This window comes from Littorina saxatilis, linkage group LG6, assembly GCF_037325665.1.
Source record: "Littorina saxatilis isolate snail1 linkage group LG6, US_GU_Lsax_2.0, whole genome shotgun sequence".
Lineage (NCBI taxonomy): Eukaryota > Metazoa > Mollusca > Gastropoda > Littorinimorpha > Littorinidae > Littorina > Littorina saxatilis.
In genome coordinates, this window is record NC_090250.1 from 15,710,222 (window position 1) to 15,732,911 (window position 22,690).

The 22,690-nt window shown below is 43.3% G+C and overlaps 1 protein-coding gene across 1 annotated transcript in view; it reads right to left on the reverse strand.

Annotated features, from left to right (window-relative positions):
• LOC138969691 (CD109 antigen-like) overlaps positions 1-12,372 on the reverse strand; it is a 56,684-nt gene extending 44,312 nt beyond the window's left edge. Inside the window, exons 1-4 of the mRNA XM_070342549.1 lie at positions 12,232-12,372; positions 11,876-12,060; positions 7,972-7,997; positions 3,608-3,773 (exon numbers count right to left, since the gene is read on the reverse strand). Coding sequence (XP_070198650.1) covers positions 3,608-3,773; positions 7,972-7,997; positions 11,876-12,060; positions 12,232-12,305 — 451 coding nt within the window. The 5' untranslated portion in view covers positions 12,306-12,372. The remainder of the gene's footprint in view (positions 1-3,607; positions 3,774-7,971; positions 7,998-11,875; positions 12,061-12,231) is intronic.
• Between the last annotated feature and the right edge of the window lie 10,318 nt (positions 12,373-22,690).

Below are 22,690 nucleotides of genomic sequence, written 5' to 3' on the forward strand. Positions count from 1 at the left end.
TCACATACCTTTCGTCCTTATGGCGTATAGAGCTTCCCAGCAACAGTCCACTAAGTGTTCCTCTAACCTGCTAATGTTTGGGCGTGAGGTCACTCTTCTTATCGGGATGGTCGTGGGTCCGGCCCCGGGGGAAATGAAGAGGGATTGCCCTAGCCAATATGTAGAGTGGTTACGGGATGGGTTGGAGCGGGCTTTCGAGTTCGTTCGGGAGAACGTCAAAAGTAGCGCCAGTAGGCAGAAAAAGTCCTATGACAGGAACTGTAAGCGAAGAAGCTACGACGTAGGGTCCCTGGTGTGGAGGTGGTGCCTCCCCAAGGCCAATCAAACATTAGGCACCGGGTGGACGGGTCCCTACCAGGTTATGGCATTAAAGGGCTACAGTTCCGTGCTCTTGCAGTATAAAGAGGGGTGTCCTACTGTGTGGGTGCACAAAGATGACCTTAAACAATATAAAGGGGTAGAGAAGGCCTAAAGCTCAGTAAAGAAAAGGGTAAGGGGGCGGATTTCATGTGACCTGCTAACCCGGTAACCTGATACCTTGCCAACTGGTTGAAAGAAGAAGAAGATGCCTGCTAACCACCCCGCTGTTTAACTCCAAAAGAACATTGTCGCATAACGTCATTGGCTCCCGGTGGATGGGTAATGCGACACCCTCCCCTGCAACACCGGTGTCACAGCAAGTCCGTAACCTTCTGTGGGTCAGCAAAGCCACCATCATCACTCACCTCTAACCGTCTGTGGGTCTGCAGTGCTACCATCATCACACACCTCTAACCTTCTGTGGGTCTGCGACGCTGCTCTCATCACTCACCTCTAACCTTCTGTGGGTCTGCAGTGCTACCATCACCACACACCTCTAACCTTCTGTGGGTCTGCAGTGCTACCATCATCACACACCTCTAACCTTCTGTGGGTCTGCGACGCTGCTCTCATCACTCACCTCTAACCTTCTGTGGGTCTGCAGTGCTACCATCACCACACACCTCTAACCTTCTGTGGGTCTGCAGTGCTACCATCATCACTCACCTCTAACCTTCTGTGGGTCTGCAATGCTACCATCATCACTCACCTCTAACCTTCTGTGGGTCATCAATGCCGCCGTCATCACACACCTCTAACCTTCTGTGGGTCATCAATGCTGCCTTCATCACTCACCTCTAACCTTCTGTGGGTCAGCAATGCCGCCGTCATCACACACCTCTAACCTTCTGTGGGTCTGCGATGCTACTCTCATCACTCACCTCTAACCTTCTGTGGGTCAGCAATGCCGCCGTCATCACACACCTCTAACCTTCTGTGGGTCTGCGATGCTACTCTCATCACTCACCTCTAACCTTCTGTGGGTCTGCGATGCTACTCTCATCACTCACCTCTAACCTTCTGTGGGTCTGCAGTGCTGCCCTCATCACTCACCTCTAACCTTCTGTGGGTCATCGACGTCGCCATGCATTCGGCGATCTACGCTTCCGCGAAGCTATAACATTTATGAGTTTCGATACTCTTAACCGGCCAGCACGGACAATAAGGCATTTATCTTTAGCGCTGGTCAGGTTAGCTAGCCTGTGGACGAAATCGGTTTAACCAAAGTTATTCCGTGTAACGACATCGCGTTAGTCGCGTGATGCCAAAGAGACAATAATGATCGCAATGTGGCACGTACATTACGTGGAATAAGTTTGCCCGAGGACATTTTGAGGGCATTAGCAAAGAGTATTTAGTATGTGTTCGAGATGATCTCTTGAAATGTTATTCAATTAATTGTTGTTAAAAAAATGACATTGAATTTGAGTGGTGGGGATTGTGAGGGAATAGCCTTACAGACCACGTAACAATGTTTTGAATGCATGCGTGTGCTGGAGTGACTTCGCTACCGATCATTGGTACGCGTGCACTTTCGTAGCTTGACACGAATTTTGATGTGACGTAGTTTACGACGCACGATACTAGTCTGTAGGACGGCGTAGAACCGACGCTTCGAGCAGACGTGACTTGATCGCAGACGACCAGTCGCTAACTTGTTAATATCGATGCGCGGGAGTTGTTTGATAAAATGATAAGTCTCTTCATGTCAATAGTCACTTACGGACTTAGTTGTTTAACGACGGTTAGCGGAAAATAGGGTTATGTAATTCAAGAAAGAATCGGATTATTTGCCGGAAGTTAGTGATTCAGGGTCAGAGTTCAATCAATCAATCAATATGAGGCTTATATCGCGCGTATTCCGTGGGTACAGTTCTAAGCGCAGGGATTTTGTTTTTTTATTTTAATTTTTTTATTTTAATTTTTATGCAATTTATATCGCGCACATATTCAAGGCGCAGGGATTTATTTATGCCGTGTGAGATGGAATTTTTTTTTACACAATACATCACGCATTCACATCGGCCAGCAGATCGCAGCCATTTCGGCGCATATCCTACTTTTCACGGCCTATTATTCCAAGTCACACGGGTATTTTGGTGGACATTTTTATCTATGCCTATACAATTTTGCCAGGAAAGACCCTTTTGTCAATCGTGGGATCTTTAACGTGCACACCCCAATGTAGTATACTCGAAGGGACCTCGGTTTTTCGTCTCATCCGAAAGACTAGCCCTTGAACCCACCACCTAGGTTAGGAAAGGGGGGAGAAAATTGCTAAAGCCCTGACCCAGGGTCGAACTCGCAACCTCTCGCTTCCGAGCGCAAGTGCGTTACCACTCGGCCACCCAGAGTTCACCGTAGCGCATGAGTATGCGAAATAGTCCAAAGATTTGAGGTCTATAATTACAACGTTTCGGAATTCGCGGGCTCAAGATTCCTTGTCAATCGGGAGTCATTAATTTTAAATCAGTTCCTTGCTAATCGGGAACCTTGTTTTAAACTCTAAATAGTTCCTTGTCAATCGGGAAATTTGTTATAAACTCTGAATAAATTCCTTGATTAAACGGGAATCTGATAATAACCACTCCTTGAATAAACGGGAGCCAGCCTTTCTTTTCAATCGTAAGGATTTTCTTAGATCTTCAGTGATAATCACTCCTTGATTAAACGGGAGCATGGGAAAACCCCAGTAAGAATTAATTAGCGACGGTACGGAGACAGACTAAAACATGGACGAAAAGTAACAGAGAGAGAAAGAGAGAGAGCTAGCGTGAGAGAGCGACGGCGATATTGTTCCACGATGAAGTAATGTAATAAAAAGGATGTGACAAAATGTTCAACTACGGTGTGGGCTATATTATTTGAACGAAAGACACTGATTTCATCGGGGATAAGAGGGGGAAACAGAAAAATATTCTCACATACATACAAAACACAACGCGAGGCCACTAATAAGATCAAAGAGACAGAGAAACATTCTGCACACTCCCCCAGGGCAGCCCCCGGTCTTCATCTAATCTGCCACACAGGCAAAAATATGCCATGCAACTGAGGTCAAAAACATTAAAAAAATTTAAAAAAATAAAAAAAGTCTAAAGGGAGAAAGAAAAGAGAAATTATAGATAGATATACCCACACGCATGTGAAGTACACATGGCATATGGGGGAAACAATAAAAACAAATAACGGACACACATCTTTTTTTCTTAATTCCATCACACTTGTAATTGAATTTTGAACTCACCTTTCTGTCCAGGTGTATATACCGACTTGTCCGTTTGAATGAAGACTGTCCAGCGATGATAGGTTCCTATGTAGACCGTCTCAAAGCCGTCAAACACTTTTCCTCCGAAGCCTCGAGCACGAATATACGAGGAGTAGGTATATATCCTCGTGAAAGTTTCACTAACCTGAAAATAAACAATACCGTTCAGTGGTACAAGTTGGACGGATGCACACGATAGAGGTCGGAAAATGACAGACGAAAAAAACACCCCTCTCTCTCTCTCTCTCTCTCTCTCTCTCTCTCGCTCTCTCTCTTCGACGTCATTAATCATGAGTTACTTTTAAGAAAATTAGCTGAGTATAGATTGTCACCCCAAACCCTATGCCTCCTCTCCTCTTTCTTAGCCGTGCGAGAGCAGTCCGTCTGCGTGAATTCGACTATGTCAAGTAAAATACCTGTGTTATATGGAGTCCCCCAGGGTTCTGTCCTTGGGCCACTTCTCTTCTCCCTGTATATTAACGATCTTCCTTTTAGTATCAATGATGATTGTGAACTCTTTGCTGATGATACGACCATACACACTTCTGATACAAAAAATTAGACAAAGTTTATTCATCATTGCAGAACAGTGTAGATGATCTCATCAATTGGACAGAGTATAACCACATGAGTCTTCACCCCCAAAAGACCAAATACATGTTCGTTTCAACAAGGCAAAAAAGACAAAACATCAAGAATAATCCTCATTCCATATTAATTGGCAACGACGCAATAGCGGAAGTAGGAGATCACAAAGTTTTGGGAGTAATTGATATCGATAACAATTTATGTTAGGTCGTTGTGTAAAACCATGTCGAGGAAAATATATCTTTTGAACAGAATAAAACACTTTCTTGATCCACACTCAAGGTTATTATTTTTTAATGCATACATACAAACCATCACGGATTATTGTTCGACCATCTGGGACTCTGCCAGTGCAAATATTTTAAAACCACTGTATAGTCTACACAGACGAGCACTGAAATCAATTCTATTAAAACAATCCAGTCTCGTTTTCGACGATTATAAGAAACTTAAGATTTTGCCCTTAAAAGAAAGATTTAAATCAAATAAAGGCGTGCTCCTTCACAAAATCCTTTCCGGCCATGCACCACGTGCTTTCATTACAAAATTTAAAGCCAAACAAACCGAAAATTCAATGTCAGCATTCCACGGAATCTTAAAATCAAGTTTAGCTTATTCTGGCAGCGTTTTGTGGAATTCTCTCCCGGAATCAGTTCGAGTCCCAACGAGTCTCAATACTTTCAAAAAAACACCTCTCATTACATTTAATGTCAAATTACGAAAAGTCACAGTGATGGAAGACTTCGTTCTGATTATTTTCATATTGATCATATCTGTCCATATAGCATCATTGTTTCATTAAACATGTTCTGGTAATTCCCAATTTTGATCATAACGTAAGAATTTGTGTATAGCCTGCAACGTGTATATAGTCTGTTACGGTTTTGTGAGGAAAAACTCTCTGTAGGGTGCCTTTCCGAAATTGCGATGCAAAGCGCCTGTGCTTATCGCAACTGTTAAATGTTTTTGTGCTGACTAGGAAAGCACGAGAATCTCGTTTTAACTCCACGCCTGGGCTGGGTGTGAGGTGTAATATTGTGTACAGGGTTTTCACCTGATAAATTCTGCTGGCTTGGCAAGTCAAGGTAAATTGCGCTATACTTTTGACGATAGCTGATTGGTTGCTGGAGTCAAGTGATGTTTTTTACCAGCTAGGGGAGACACGTTGTGACTGCCCATCAGGCATATACTTTGACGCGACAAGGTCGTGGGTTCTCGTCTAGGAGTTGATGGTTTTCAACACGTAGTGATATTTTATGTCAACGTGCCTGCTCTGCCGTGTACAGGAGGGCTCTTAAAACAACGGAGAAATGACTGCCTTTTCAGCACAAGATTTTTGACGACGATGTCGTCAAGTTTTACTCGACTGAGATTTGAAGGATTTCAACGCGTTGGAAGACTGATTAGGTGGACGCGCTTCTTTCATCAGTGCAGTACGAAAAAGGCTTGGTCGAGGGGTTTGGCTACAAATTCGCCGACGGACGATAAGCCATACACTGAAGCGGTTTCGCATAAGGAGAGCTACACATTCATAGGCTGTTCAGGTAATAAATCATTATTAAACGTTGTTGACGAGTCAATGTTTGTGGGATGGAATACTCTCTGTTGTTCTCTCCACGATAGCGCATAATATGCTCTTAGTGACGCTAAAAGTATAATCTGTATATGGTTTTTGCAGATATGGAGAGGAGGGAAAATAGCTGATTTGTTGTTTTAAAAGTTCGTTTGTGCAGGTCCACGTACTCTATTAAATATGTAAAGGTGACATGTTTAAAGGTGGAGTGTGAAGGGTTGCGTGGCATGTTTAGTGCACCGATGCTTTCTGTTGCAGCTTTCTGTTTCTCCCTATTTCATCTTACCATTTATGGTAATTCTTGGGGAGTGCTGGGGTAACCGGAGAGGCTGTTACCGTCTGCAGGGATCTACCAGCAGGCAGTGACGTCACCTACAGGACCACCCGTTACCTTCAGCGGCTGACCATAGCTGAGTGTCGAGGCGCCTGATTTCCCCACGGTTCGCTGCTTCGCTCCACGCCAACCGGCACTACAGTCAGCGGAGCAGTTGTGGGGATAAACTATTTACGGGTCGGCCACTTCGTGGCAGAAAGCTAAGTGCACCATGTCAACTCAACTCAACTCAACTCAAATTTTATTGGCTTCAATTTTCATAGAAGAATTTGTCTTGCGCTTGGGAGAAAGTAAGAGTATAACATATAAAAACGGCATTCATATCACATTTCATGTATCACACACAGTAATCACTAGTATAAGCCTACAATTATCACATTTGTACCTGTATCATACATGCAAATAAATAATATCACATTTCCACGTATCACATTGCGCCTTTCACCACTAAGTCATCTTGCCTATCGATGATTATATGTGACCCTCCACCACGAAATGAGTCGCATGTCACCTCGCGCGGTTCTGCGCTAGGCTTAATATAAGTCCGAGGAGTGTCTGGTAACAGTGTGTGGGTCACCTTAGTCACAGGCTTATAACTCAAACAGTTTTTGCTCTTTTTTTAAACGGTTTTCACCACTGAATAGAGCATAACAATCTCGTTATGAAAATGTAAAAATATAAAAATCATGCAAAGGTGACATGCGACTCATTCCGTGGTGGAGGGTCACATATTTGAGTGGTGACAACGTGGGGGTGTGACACCTGCTAAAACAAGTGCTTTTGTGCAGAACAGTTAGTTTCCCTGTCTTTACACGAGATCAGCGTGTTGTTATTATTTAATAAACTTTAACTGGCACTTTTGTCAGTTACCCTTTTTTACGTCTTGGACAACTTTTGAAGTGAAGTATTGAGGGAGGTGGCGAGATCGTATATAAACAGGCGTCTGAAATTCATATTTGTTGTTGATTCTATCTTTTTGTGTGACTGCGAGAGTGGATCGTGGTATGGTTAGTCAGTTAGCAGTAATTGACCGTTCATAATCATCTTCTTTGATCTATGAAACGTGACATAGTCCTGTGAATAGTTTTTCTATTTTTTTATTTTTTATTTTTTTTACTTTTATGTGTATCCTTTGTAATTGTTTTACGTTTGTATATATATGTATATAAGATTAGAATAGTCCCTCTCCGGGCGAGGGCTGGTTGAAAAGAAGCTCGTTTATATTGCTTATGCCACAACCCTCGTAAAATAAAATTTGATTTGATTTGATCTCTCTCTCGCTCTCTCTCTCTGTCTATCTGTCTTTCTCTCTGTCTCTGTCTGTCTGTCTGTCTGTCTGTCTGTCTCTCTCTCTCTCTCTCTCTCTCTCTCTCTCTCTCTCTCTCTCTCTCTCTCTCTCGGTTTAAGCGTGTTTTATTCATTTTTCTTTGATACACGTTTCAAACAATAACAACATTAAGAACGTTAACAAGCAGACTGCTTATGGACACGTTCTAAAAATGATAATCAATACACATTCCGATAACAAAACATGGCGAACAAGTGATAACTTCAACACTTAACTTTCATAATATATATTTTTTATTCTCTCTCTCTCTCTCTCTCTCTCTCTCTCTCTCTCTCTCTCTCTCTCTCTCTCTATCTCTCTCTCTCTCTCTCTCTCTCTCTCTCTCTCTCTCTCTCTCTCTCTCTCTCTCTTCTCTTTTTCAGTCTTCGTTTCTTTCTTCCCGTTCACCGATCTATCTGCCTTTCTTCTATCAGACAATCACTTTGTTTTGGTTCTCTATCTCTGTGGGGTTTTTCCTAGTCCGTGGTGTTTATGCTGCTAGATAACACGTTTCCACTTACCTTGAACTGTACTGTCTGGACATCATCTGAAACATGCAGAAATGACAAAATTAACCATACATGTTTGATACAAATTGTCTTATGGGTAAAATGGTATATTACATTTTATCTATTCATTTGTTATATGTACACTGTTTTCAGATGATTCTGTAGAACGAATGATTGTTCGTGAACATCCAGGGTTATTCGTGCAGATGACGTACATTCAGGAGTATACCTTGATTATAATCTGGGGATGATATCGACAGTCTGTCCTGAACAACAAATGAGGCCCAACAGCCCAACGACAATGAGGCCCGATCATCGAGTCTCTCTCTCTCTCTCTCTCTCTCTCTCTCTCTCTCTCTCTCTCTCTCTCTCTCTCTCTCTCTCTCTCTCTCTCTCTCTCTCTCTCTCTCTCTCTCTCTCTCTCTCTCTCTCTCTCGATTGTTGTATTATAACGATAAACTGTAGTAAGCAATGATTAATCTTCAAACTCGATATGATGGCGGCCATGACATCGGTTCAACTCTGCTGCTAATGAAAGCCTTAGGTTTTTGAGTCAAGAAGCACCCCCCTCCCCCCGCTTGTTTCAGTAGCTGCAATAACTGTAAGCTCTTGCTACTTCAACTGAGAGACGTTGTTCTGCGAATCAGTGCCCACCGTCCCAAATATGGGACGCTATATTTTAGTGGAGATTATAAATTAACTGAACCCAATAAAGTGGTTATCATTCCCCAGACATATCAAGGGAGGTTACGTGTGTCCAGTTTTCGTGTTGAACGGGATGTATCTCCCTTGCCGTTTCACACAGGTGCAGCCATTTGCATTTTTTGGTCTGAATTGATGAGCAGAATGGCAAGCAGTAAAAGGTAAGTTGTTATTTTCTTTACCAAGGACTTTTATATATCAAACAAAGAATAAATAATAGAGATACTGATGTTATCTGAATATGGATTTCGCGGATTGTTTAAAAAAAAAGTTTTGCTTGCATCTGTGAGTGTTTGAAGTGCCGTCCCATATATGGGACCGTGGGCACGAGAGGGGTGGGGTTTTTAACACATACAAAGAAGGATTTGCTTCTCTTGTCTTCCAGACTCTATAATGTCAACGAAGTTTTATCAATGCTGGAAGCTAAGATGACAGCAGTATCCAGGAAGCCTCTGTCTTCATTGAGCCACCTCCTGTGACTGAGGACACTGATGAAGACAGCGGAGAAGAAGACGGGGAAGGGACAGTCTCCAACCTCAATGGCCGTCAGCTGCGGGCGCCTGCTTCTGCCACAGTTGTCAGGAATGGTCAACGCCAGCCACTTTATGAACCCAAGAATGACAGGTCTTCAGATGAAAAAAGAGTAAGATTGGACATAAGCTTGTGTAAAGGCCACTCAGACGCAGAATCTCAGCATCGACGAGTCAATGGTGCCGTATTACGGCAGGCATGGCGCTAAACAATTCATTCATGGTAAACCAATCAGGTTTGGGTTCAAAATGTGGGGTCTGACCACTCCTCTGGGATACATCGTTCAGTGCGAGCCCTACCAAGGAGCCACAGGACGACCGACAGCGTACCCGGGCATTGGCATGGGAGGGGAGGTGGTTCTTGATCTCATAGCCGAGCTGCAGGAAGTGGAGGGATGCTCGTTCCACCTGACGTTTGACAATCTTTTCACGAGTTTGAAACTGGTGGATCGGCTGTCGGAAAAGAACATCGCGTGCACAGGCACAATCCGAGCAAATCGTCGCAAAGACTGCCCACTGAGAGATGTAAAAGACATGCAGAAGACGCCAAGAGGAACCTGCGACTATGCCACAGACACAAAGTCAGGTCTCATTGTGAACGTCGTCTCAAACAAGGTTGGGGTACATCCACTTCGGGTGGCAAAGAGGTGGTCAAGGTCAGAGTCCAGGCAAGTTCAACTCCCACAGCCCTTCCTGATTCGCCACTACAACCAAACCATGGGAGGTGTTGATCGCACTGATCAGAACGTTGGCAAGTACAGGGTTGCCATACGCTCAAAGAAGTGGTGGTGGGCCATCTTTGCCTACTGCCTAGACGTCTGTATCCAACAGGTGAGGCATCTGTACCGAGCAACTGAGGCTGCAAAGAACAACCCGCTGGATCTTCTCGCCATCCGCAGGCGAGTTGTCAGGGTCTACCTTGGCCGCGCTTCACACCATGCAGCACCTGGCCGTCCAAGAGGCCACGTTTCTGTGGACAAGCGGGTCTTGGAAGAGATCAGGTTTGACCGACTGGACCATCTGGTGGAATTATGGCCAACACAACTGAGATGCGGAGCTTGCGGCAAGAAGACCAAGCACCGTTGCTCAAAATGCAAGGTCGGGGTTCATGACCAATGATTCTTCAACGTATGTGAACCACGACTGTAACACTCTATTCTTCAGTTGAATTGAAGTCAAAATGACAAAAGCCACCGACTGTTTCCAGAGTCAGAAACAAAATGTCGAATTGTGTTCACAGTTTGTTTCATTCTGTACAAAATGTTAGAATGAACAGTTTATTTCCCATTTATCAAAGGCAACAATTGCTCAAAATTCAGTTGTGTGACTTGTTTATGTTATCTTGAATGATTTTATTTCAATAAAAGTTCAGATCATCTGTAATTTTTGCTTTTCTATGTAATGTGAGAAAGAAAGAAAACCCCTACCCTCTCGTGCCCACTGTCCCATATATGGGACGGTAATGTTTTGTCTTCTAAATCACTAATTTCAAAGTTTTACTCCAAATGAGTATGAAATAGGTCAATCATAGAGCAAATGCCGTGCAAACAAGCAATTTTTGTTTGAAAAAAAAAATTGGGGCATAATTAGATGGGTGAAAATTGTGCCGTTTTTCATTGTGGTTACGTTAACATTCGGCAGAGTAAATCTAACAAATGCAATCATGACATGTTCATTCGATTAGTATTTATCCTTCCGATCAACTACTTTCCTCGCGCTTTGGGTCTGATATTTTCTCTTGATTGTCATATTACTGCTGCGTGTGAATGATTATGACATTGGGATGTAGCTGTCACAAATATAATATGTAATGGGAAACATGAAATTGGGTTGACCGTGAAGGCGTCATGAATGCATTAGGTGATGTATATTTGATTTTATGTTTGAATGTCTTAAATTCAGTACTAAAATACTCCACTTTGTTATATTTATCTGTCCAAGCAATGTTTGCCTGATGTATTTGATTTACGATCTTCATGTCCAAGTAGGTTTCTGTTTGTATCTGAACGGGAGGCTCGGTCTCGGAGAGGTTTTATTATTATTATTTTTTTAATAGTGTTGTTTGTGTGTGCGTCTCACACTTTTAATGTAAGTGGGTAATTACTGTATTTGGTTGAATCCGACCGGGAAATCTGTTCTGACTACCTTTACTTTTTTGTGTAAATGGGTGCTCCCCACTGACGCTTAACTTAGAGGGTCCCTGGACCCCCAACTTTAATGAACCTCAAGGGGGATCCAAAAACAAAGAGTTTCATATACTTTATTTTGGAAGGCACACCCCTCGTCAACACAAACCCCCGCCACCCCTGGAGCGCTCATGTCAAAGTAATACCGACTTTTGTTAAACTCTGAGCCACTTATACAAATAAGAATGTGGGTACGACGTTTACCATAGCACAGATCTGGCAGAGCATTTGCTGAAAACAGTACAGATGGTACTCATAATAACGAATACGTAGTGCGTCTCGGGACCCCCTCTTTTTACTTTTAGTGCGTCGTTAGACCCCATCCATGAATTTCTATATAGTACGTGTTTTTTGTCTTCTAGTGCGTATAGGACGCAGGGACGGACAGTTTGGGGAGCCCTGTACGTATGTGGTTAGTGAGAGTGAGAGCCGGGCGGAGCTGGGTAGTCATGACAATAAAACCTAAAACTCGAAACTTCAAACAAAAACGTTCCTTACCGCTGGCCTGCAATGTGAAGTTTTGACCATCCTGAATGTTTCGTCCATAGAAGTCCATGAGCTCTAAGCTTAAGGTGACAGGCCCAGTGGCATTGGAAACCCACACCTTCATCTCCATAGTTTGCCCAGGTCGTAAATATTCGGAGAATGACAACCAGTAGGTCATGTCATGCGCTGGTTTGGGTCTGCAATAAGTCATTTTTGTGGCACTGTTTTTACCAGAACATTAAAGTCGCGACGGCATGTTATTTCCATACTCTTTAGTATCATCATCATCATCATCATCATCATCATCATCATCATTGTCATCGTCATCGTCATCATCATCGTCATCGTCATCATCAAGATAAACTCACGGCGATGCGCCCTGGGTCAGAGTGACCAGAAGAAAGCAGGACAGGACCCATGTCCAGACGTTGCCTGCCATCATTCCTCAGTGATGAAGGTCCACTACTGAACCTGATTCTTTTATGTTGATCACTAAAGATAGCTGGCCTCTTCCTGCAATGACACGAACGTTGGTAACAGCAAATGTTGGTGATGTTTTGTCACGATAGGACACAGATGTTTTTTTTATAAGCTCAAAGCTACAGTCATTGGGTGATACAGTCGTAGCATGAACACATACGTTTCACATTGTGCGCTAAGCTAGAGTTGTTAAGTGATAAAGTCGCAGCATTAACCCATGCGTTTCTTATTGGCTCTAAACTACATTTATTGAGTGATATAATAGACACATACGTTTGCCAATGTGTGATACAATCGCAGCATGAGAACATACGTTTCCTGATTAGCCCTAAGCTACCGCCATTGGGTGATAAAGTCGCAGCAAAGCTCTGATATATGTTGATGCCCAAAGTCCCGACGAGACGTTTCCAAACCATCGCTTTACTGCAGTGGCCATATACGTTATAGGAAATTTGTTATGTATTGTAACTTCAAAGTCACGACAAGGCAGGAACGTTTCAAAAAGGCATCAGTTAGATTTAGCAAAACTATAGTATCTTAGTTCAGAGTTACAATGGAGCACAAACGAACCAACATGATGTAACACAAAGCAGGTTAGGTAAAGGAAAGCTATAATATATTTCACAGTTCTAAAGTCACAACGGAACAGGAAAGTACACCAGTGATCTTCTACCTACATTAACCAGGTTAGTTAGAACAAAGTTGTCATATACTTTAAAGTACAGAGTCACGATCGGTCAGAGAAGTTTCCAAGTAGGCCTAATGTCTTATCTACAGTAACCAAATTGTACTCACATCACAATTACTGTGATATATTTCAAAGTACCGAGCCAGGACGTTTCCAGATGAGCTCCTAGCTACAGTTGCCGGGTTAGTTATATAATGTCAATAATGAGAGAAGTTTCCAAATTAGCTCTTAGCAACTATGTAAGTTACAGGACTACTGTGATATATTTTAAGTACAGACCTACATTTGGACAAATATGTTTATTTCAAATGGGCTCTTAAAGCTACCGTTACCGTGTTAGTCGTAGCAGAGCTGTGATTTATTGTAAAATAAAAAACCCGGACAAGGCAGGCATATGTTTATCCGTTCTGCAAGAATAACTCACCTTTCGTGTCGACGCCAATGTGTGAGGTAGCTTCAGTAGTGTACTCCAATTTATATGCTTACCAAACCAACCAGATTCAGACAGAAACGACAACAGCAGATGTATCAGTAAAATGGAGAAACAAACAACTTTTTTTGAGGGAGGCTGCACCTGTTCTGACTTCATTCGTTTGTCATCTAGTATGATTTATAACTCATGAATATCCAGGATAAATATTTCACTACGCAATAGTTTTCTAAAGAGCATGTATTGCAAAAAAGACCAAAAAGCAAGTTATGACGCGCGAGTCTGAGCTCTAACGCCAGATGGCGTATCAAAACTGCCTTGCAATGAGTGATTCTTTGTCACATCACGTTTCAAAATATATATTTTCTGCGTGTACGAATATCAGCCACAACAAATATATTTGATCAAATTATTCAGGAGAACAAACACAATATAATTATGATAATTATAACTATGTAAAAATATAGCGCAATATTCTTAATACAATAACCATATGTGTTTTATGTACCTCTTTTGAATGTTCTTGTTCTTGTAATTTTATTTCGGTGTGTATTTTATAATAGTTGACAGGCAGGTTAGACGTGTCGAAGGCAATTTTCCGTTTTAATATATTCAATGAGTTGTTATTGTTATAGTTATTGTTCTTGTTATTATATTTTTGAAGCTCTACGCTTTGACGAAGGCGCGTGCTGTCGTACGGTCGACTATAACAAGAAAACATATCTCACGCACGCGTGCACGACAACACACACACGCCCACATGGATTCGCACAAAGCAGCTGTGAAAGCGTGTATTCCATATTTCAAGATAGCACTTATGACATAGTAAACGGGGTAAATAAGACAGTGTTAACATACATTAAGGACTCAAAGTGAATAAACAAACAAGTCGCGTAAGGCGAAAATACAACATTTAGTCAAGTAGCTGTCGAACTCACAGAATGAAACTGAACGCAATGCAACGCAGCAAGACCGTATACTCGTAGCATCGTCAGTCCACCGCGCACGGCAAAGGCAGTGAAATTGACAAGAAGAGCGGGGTAGTACTTGCGCTGAGAAGGATAGCACGCTTTTCTGTACCTCTCTTCGTTTTAACTTTCTGAGCGTGTTTTTAATCCAAACATAGCATATCTATATGTTTTTGGAATCAGGAACCGACAAGGAATAAGATGAAAGTGTTTTTAAATTGATTTGGAAAATTTAATTTTGATAATAATTTTTATATATTTAATTTTCAGAGCTTGTTTTTAATCCAAATATAACATATTTATATGTTTTTGGAATCAGCAAATGATGGAGAATAAGATGAACGTAAATTTGGATCGTTTTATAAATTTTTTATTTTTTTTACAATTTTCAGATTTTTAATGACCAAAGTCATTAATTAATTTTTAAGCCACCAAGCTGAAATGCAATACCGAAGTCCGGGCTTCGTCGAAGATTACTTGACCAAAATTTCAACCAATTTGGTTGAAAAATGAGGGCGTGACAGTGCCGCCTCAACTTTCACGAAAAGCCGGATATGACGTCATCAAAGACATTTATCAAAAAAATGAAAAAAACGTTCGGGGATATCATACCCAGGAACTCTCATGTCAAATTTCATAAAGATCGGTCCAGTAGTTTGGTCTGAATCGCTCTACACACACGCACACACACACACACACACACACACACACACACACACACACACACACACACATACACCACGACCCTCGTTTCGATTCCCCCTCTATGTTAAAACATTTAGTCAAAACTTGACTAAATGTAAAAAGAAGAAATGCTCTTACAGTCTGCACAAAAGTGTAATTTTCATGAGAGTGCAAGGCGTAGAGGATGTGATAACCTGGTTTTTATATTTAGTCAAGTTTTGACTAAATATTTTAACATCGAGGGGGAATCGAAACGAGGGTCGTGGTGTATGTGCGTGTGTGCGTGTGTGCGTGTGTGCGTGTGTGTGTGTGTGTGTGTGTGTGTGTAGAGCGATTCAGACTAAACTACTGGACCGATCTTTATGAAATTTGACATGAGAGTTCCTGGGTATGAAATCCCCGAACGTTTTTGTCATTTTTTTTATAAATGTCTTTGATGACGTCATATCCGGCTTTTCGTGAAAGTTGAGGCGGCACTGTCACGCCCTCATTTTTCAACCAAATTGGTTGAAATTTTGGTCAAGTAATCTTCGACGAAGCCCGGACTTCGGTATTGCATTTCAGCTTGGTGGCTTAAAAATTAATTAATGACTTTGGTCATTCAAAATCTGAAAATTGTAAAAAAAAATAAAAATTTATAAAACGATCCAAATTTACGTTTATCTTATTCTCCATCATTTGCTGATTCCAAAAACATATAAATATGTTATATTCGGATTAAAAACAAGCTCTGAAAATTAAATATATAAAAATTATTATCAAAATTAAATTGTCCAAATCAATTTAAAAACACTTTCATCTTATTCCTTGTCGGTTCCTGATTCCAAAAACATATAGATATGATATGTTTGGATTAAAAACACGCTCAGAAAGTTAAAACAAAGAGAGGTACAGAAAAGCGTGCTATCCTTCTTAGCGCAACTACTACCCCGCTCTTCTTGTCAATTTCACTGCCTTTGCCATGAGCGGTGGCCTGACGATGCTACGAGTAAAATGGCATTGCGTTCAGTTTCATTCTGTGAGTTCGACAGCTACTTGACTAAATATTGTATTTTCGCCTTACGCGACTTGTTTTTGTGTTTTGTTGTTGTTGTTGTTGTTGTTGTTGTTGCTGTTGTTGTTGTTGTTCTTGTTCTTGTTTTTGCCAAGACCCAAATGGAAAGTACACTTTTTTACTGAATGTTGAGAGTATTTTCACATTTCCATTCGTGTGTGCGCAATGATGTGTGCGGACTGTATTATCTACTCCATGAACTATGTTATGATTCGTTTAATGGAATAAGAAATAGTCAGATTTGAGTGCAATCAACAATTCATGAAATACATAAATACCAATATTCTGTCCTACATACTAAACACAAAAGTATTTTTTTGCCATTTTAATCATATTTGCCACCAACACAAGTTTATTGTTTAAATTACGTTATGTAAAACATTGTTGTAATTGTTGTCCTACAATGTGTACATTTTTTGCTTTTTATAGTCACGTCCACTATTTTCAGTGTAAAATATTTTTCGTGTTACACGACCTATGTTATTCAAACATTAACAAAAACAACCGATTATTTTTTTTCCTTTTTTGAATAAGTTATTCATACCAACAGACGAAGAGGAGAACAATTGCTGGAACATTTCCAAACAGAAAAGACAAGATACATTGCGTGTGTGTGTGTGTGTGTGTGTGTGTGTGTGTGTGTGTGTGTGTGTGTGCGTGTGTGTGTGTGAGTGCGCTTGCATACCCTCCCACATAAGAAGTCCACGTGTTCATTGCTTGCTTCATTTAAACATATTTACCACCCTCATGTAGTTGTCTCCACAATAAATCATACCTATGGTATCTGCCAGTGTGACACAAATCAGGTTTTTAAGTGTTATGTTGCTGAATCACCTGCACTCCAAGATAGATCATTACTTTAGGAGAAGAACACTGATGACCTTTTTAATAACAAAATCGATTAATACAATCTTTAGTGGCTAGCTGTCAGTTATGAACGATACCGGTCATTAATTTTGTTCTGACAGTTTAAGTAGTCATTTTCCATTTCAGTATTCGCTACGATACGTTCAACAAATAACACCTTAAAAAGATATAGTGAGCCAAAGTGAATATTGCTTCGTGGCAGTATAGTAGTCATTACCAGTTAAAGCTGTACAATCCATAGCTCTAGGTGTACGCGGTTATGAACTTGACCAAGAAACGAATCACTGTTCTAAGTGTTCGCGAACCACACCAAATTTGAACGGAAAGCACCAGTCGATCAAATAGAGGTCGAAATGTCTGACGCTCCCCCCCTCCCCCCCCCCCCAAAAAAAAAGGGAGAGAAAAAATAAAAAAGCCAATAACTGTTACAGCTGATGCTCAACATTAGATGCACAAATACATACATTAAGATCACTATGATAACGGTTGTTTTGACGCTATAATGGCGGCTACAGCTTGCTATTCAGAGACACAGTGTGTTAGGAAACGCTGCCGTTGCTGAACTTTGGTTCAGTTTTGTGTGTTGCATGTAGTTGACTTATTTGTACTTTGTGGGAAAGTACCGATATTATATTTTGTAAACACAATATTTATGTTTGGACGAGAATGCAGGTGAACTTTCTAGTCCTGTCAAAACAAGTTGTTTACCACGTTGTTTTGAGTCGTGGGTTCGTGGCGTTCGCTCGGATTAAGTGCGTCGGCACTTTTGATGTACGTCACAGAGAATGTCACTATTCTAGTCCATGGACAGTTCATCTAATTTTAGTTGTATCATGTTCGGTCTGGAATATTCTCGAGATTGAGTATTTACTATATAGGCCAGCGCGATTTGTATGTTAAAAAGGGCTTCTACTTTGAGTTCTGCTACGATGTGCAGTTGTATGTATGGAATGCTAAATAAATCCTCGAACTCAATTTGACGAGTTTTTGTCTGCTGCTGTGAAGACGGGCCACGTAGAATAAAAGAACACAACTATACGACATTTGAGAACTTCGTCAATCTCAAGTGTCGTGTAACAATTGGGGGCCAAAGCCGAGATCTACGTTTAACGCCAAGGGTTTTCCAGCAACAAAGACCAGTGTCAAGACAGTCACAGGAGGTAGCCATCAATCGGGTGTATCCTGAGGGATCAGTATTGGGACTACAGGACCGTGGATTCGGTGTGACTGTGTGAAGAGTTTGGTAATCGCCGCAGCTCGGTCGTGAGCGACGCCCGAGTGTATCGGGATTACAGAGGTTAGCTGCCGTTTGGACGAGGACTTCGTCGCGGAGCTGAAGCATTAATACAACGAACTACGACTGTGGTACGTCGTGTACGCATCGTGAGTGGAATGCGCCGTCATGTTAGACGAGGAGGGTGGCAGCCTGCGTCTACGAGGGTGACCAGCGACGAGAGAAGCACCGGAGGTGTAGTAGAGACTGTGTTATTTTAGAAGAGCACATTCGTCTACGTTCGGGGCTGTGAAAAAATACAGACGAACGCACCGGAAAAAGACCAGAATGGCTGAGTTCTGGGCAAAAGGAGTTGAACTGGGACTGAAAGGCAAGCAGCTGACGGAGTTCGTCGAGTCCCAGACACGACTGCTAGCGCAGCGTGAAGAAAGACAAGCGCAGCGTGAGCGTGAAGAAAGACAAGCGCAGCGTGAGCGTGAAGAAAGACAAGCGCAGCGTGAGCGTGAAGAAAGACAAGCGCAGCGTGAAGAAAGAGAAGCACAGCGTGAAGAAAGGCAAATGGAGCTGAAACGCTTAGAGCTCAACATAGAAATGGAGATGAAGCGCTTAGAGCTTCAGACAGAAATGGTGCGTGTTCAAAATGAGCACGAGGCACCACGCCAAAGAGATAACCAGCAGCAAATGCTACACAGGGCACCGAAACTTCCAGCATTCGCTGACGGGAAGGACCAGATCGACTGCTACCTTGCAAGATTCGAGAGGTTCGCTGAGAGTGCTAGATGGCAGCGCGACGACTGGGCGATTCAACTCAGCGCACATTTGACTGGGGCAGCACTTGAGGTCTACACTAGACTCTCAAACGATGACGCCAGAGACTATGATGTACTGAAGGAAGCTCTGTTGCGTTGCTACAACTTCACTGAAAGGGGCTACCGTCAACGCTTCCGCGAATGCCAGCCATTGTCTGGAGAGACACCGAGCCAGTTTGTGGAGCGCCTGTCGTCATACCTGCAGAAGTGGGTGGAGTTATCAGGTGAAGAGCAGTCATACGAGAGTCTGCGGGACTTGATCGTGAAGGAGCAGTTCCTTAATGCCTGCCCGAAGGACCTGGCGACCCGCTTGGAAGAGCAAAAACTGCGGGGTTTGAAGGACATAACTGATGCTGCTGAGCGTTATCTCATTGCTCATGGAAGGACCCTGGGGACGTCAAAGTCATCGAAACCTTTCCAGAAGAGCGGAAACCAGGGAAACCAACCTGTCAAGGGACAAACGGAGTCCGCACCATCATCCAATGAAGGGCAGAACATAACGTGTTTTCATTGCAAGGCCAAGGGCCACCGAATTGCCAACTGTCCCCAAAAGAAAAATAACGGACATGACAATGACAAAGCGCAAGAACATCGACGGAGATATTACGACAACAAGAGGCAAACGAGTGGCTCGAACCAACTACAAGGGCTGCCGAGCAAGTGGCTACACCATCTGACGTGGAAGGATGTATATCTGATGGCCAGCTTCTACTCGCCAATGGCAAGTCAATCTCTGTCGTTGCCAGCGCAGCTGTGTCAGTGTCGAACATGCCCGTGTCGAAGGGATTTGTTGAGAAGCAGGAAGTGACTGTTCTCAGAGATTCGGGCTGCAATGGGGTCATCGTCAAAGAGGATCTGGTGCCAACAGAGAAGTTCACTGGTGACTTCAAGTGGACGCTCATGGCTGACAGCAAATGCGTGAAGACACCAGTGGCAAAGATCCATATCGATACTCCATACTTCACCGGAGAAGTTGAGGCCGTCTGCCTGAAGAAGCCCTTGTACGATCTATTAATTGGGAACATTGGGGGTGCGAGACGTCCTGATGACCCTGATTTCGAATGGAGAATGGGCTCAGCTCAGCCTGCTGCTGAGGAGGAAGATCCACTGCCATTCGCGAATGAAGATATCAGCGAACTGTTACGAGATGACAGAGCAACTGTGCATCGCCGCGACCAGCCGCAGGTTGTAAGCGCTGTGACGACCAGAGCCCAGGCGAAGAAGAACAAAACGACTACGCCGCTTAGGGTCACCAACAGTACTGCAACTGCTGTCGTGGACAGGGATCGGGTGATTCAGCTACAGGAAGCTGATTCGACCTTAACAAAGTACAGGAGTCGTCCTGTCAAGGAGATGACTAAGGGCAAAGGCACTGTGCACTTTGAGGTTTCAAAACCCAGCAACGAAGGCCAAGATCCTGTACAGAGTGTTCCAGCACGCGAGAGTCAATGGTGGGAAGCCATTACGTCAAGTTATGGTGCCTCAACCACTTAGGCGTCAGGTGATGGAGGTGTCACACGACTCTATTATGGGAGGTCAACTGGGTGTCAAGAAGACATCGGACAGAATCCAGGCTGCGTTTTACTGGCCAGGACTGCATGCAGATGTGACTCGATTCTGCCGATCGTGCGATATTTGCCAGAAAACCATACCTCGAGGAAGGGTCCCGAAAGTGCCGTTGCAGAAGATGCCTTTGATCGACCGACCTTTCAAGAGGGTGGCCATTGACCTCATCGGCGAGATCAAACCGCCAAGTGAAGAGGGTCATCGTTGGGTACTGACCCTGGTAGACTATGCAACCAGGTACCCAGAAGCCGTGCCTCTGAAGAAAATTGACACCGAGACTGTTGCCGAGGCACTTGTGGACATTTTCAGCAGAATTGGGGTTCCTGAAGAGATCCTCACAGACCTGGGGACACAGTTTGTCTCTGAATGCATGGAAGAGGTCAACAGGCTGCTGAGCATTCGTCACTTGACTACGACAGCCTATCACCCGATGTGCAATGGGCTGGTCGAAAAATTCAATGCGACGCTGAAGTCCACGCTTAAGAAACTATGCAGTGAGCAGCCAAGGCAGTGGCATCGCTACATCAATGCCTTGCTATTTGCATACAGGGAGGTGCCACAAGAGTCCACTGGATTCTCCCCGTTCGAGCTGATGTACGGGCGGACCGTGAGAGGCCCGATGCAAATACTAAAGGAATTGTGGACGAAAGATGTGGACACACCTGAAGTGAAGAACAGTTACCAGTACGTGTTTGAGTTGCGAGAGAAACTGGAGGAGACTCTCGAGATTGCTAGAGAAAACTTGAGAAAGTCTCAGGATAGTGGAAAGCACTACTACGACCGCAAAGCCGTAAACAGGAAGTTTACACCAGGTAACAAAGTGCTGATACTGCTTTCCACTGATCACAACAAACTACTGATGCAGTGGAAAGGCCCATACGAGGTTGAGGCCGTGGTAGGGATCAACGACTACAAGGTGAATGTCGGCAAGAAGTCCAAGATCTACCACGCTAACCTCCTGAAACTGTATGTGGAGAGACCTCCGGAAGCAGTACAGGTCGCAGCAATTGTGGAAGAACCAGCCGAACTAGACGAGTTCGACGGTGAGGAACTACTGGAGTTGGGAGACCTCCACAAGAAAGAGGGAGTGGATGACGTCAAGCTAGGACCTGACCTGACAGAAGATCAGCAGAAGGAGCTGCATGATTTTATGGGCGACTTCACCCATAGGTTCTGTGATGTTCCAGGCTCTACGTCCTTGGTCGAACATGAAGTCCACCTCACATCTGACGTTCCTGTTCGCTCAAAACCATACCCTATCCCGTTTCAGGCTCGGGAATCCTTGAAGAAGGACATCGACAACATGTTGAAGATGGGGGTCATCCGTGAATCATCATCCCCTTACTCATCTCCCGTTGTTGTTGTCAAGAAGAAAGACGGCACAAACAGGGTATGCATTGACTTCAGGAAAGTCAATAAGATCACCGTGTTTGACCCTGAACCAATGCCGACGGCAATTGATCTATTCCGACAGTTATCTGGCAGTAAGATCTTCTCAAAGATCGATCTCAGCAAGGGATATTGGCAAATTCCTGTGCGCGAAGAGGACATACCAAAGACCGCCTTTGCAACTCCAGACGGAACGTATGAGTGCCTGCGGATGCCTTTTGGCATGGTGAACAGTGGTGCTACCCTGAAGAGGGGAATGCGAAAAATGCTCAAAGGAATGAAGAATGTTGTGTACTACTGGGATGATCTGCTAGTCCACACGGAGACCTTTGCGGAGCATCTGGAGACTTTGAGGGAACTGTTTTCCCGCCTGACAAAAGCTAATCTGACCGTGAGACCCAGCAAGTGCATTTTGGGGACCGACAACGTTGACTTCATAGGTCATTCACTGAAGGAAGGTCAAAAGGGGCTTTTGTTGGAAAACGTCACCAAGATCCTCAATGCGCCACGTCCTGAAACCAAGAAGCAGGTGCGATCCTTCCTTGGATTGGCTGGGTACTACAGAGAGTTCATTCCAAACTTCGCCGCCATAACGGCGCCTTTGTCGGACATGACCTGAAAAGGATGCCCCAACCGAAAACTCTGGGGACCAGCTCAG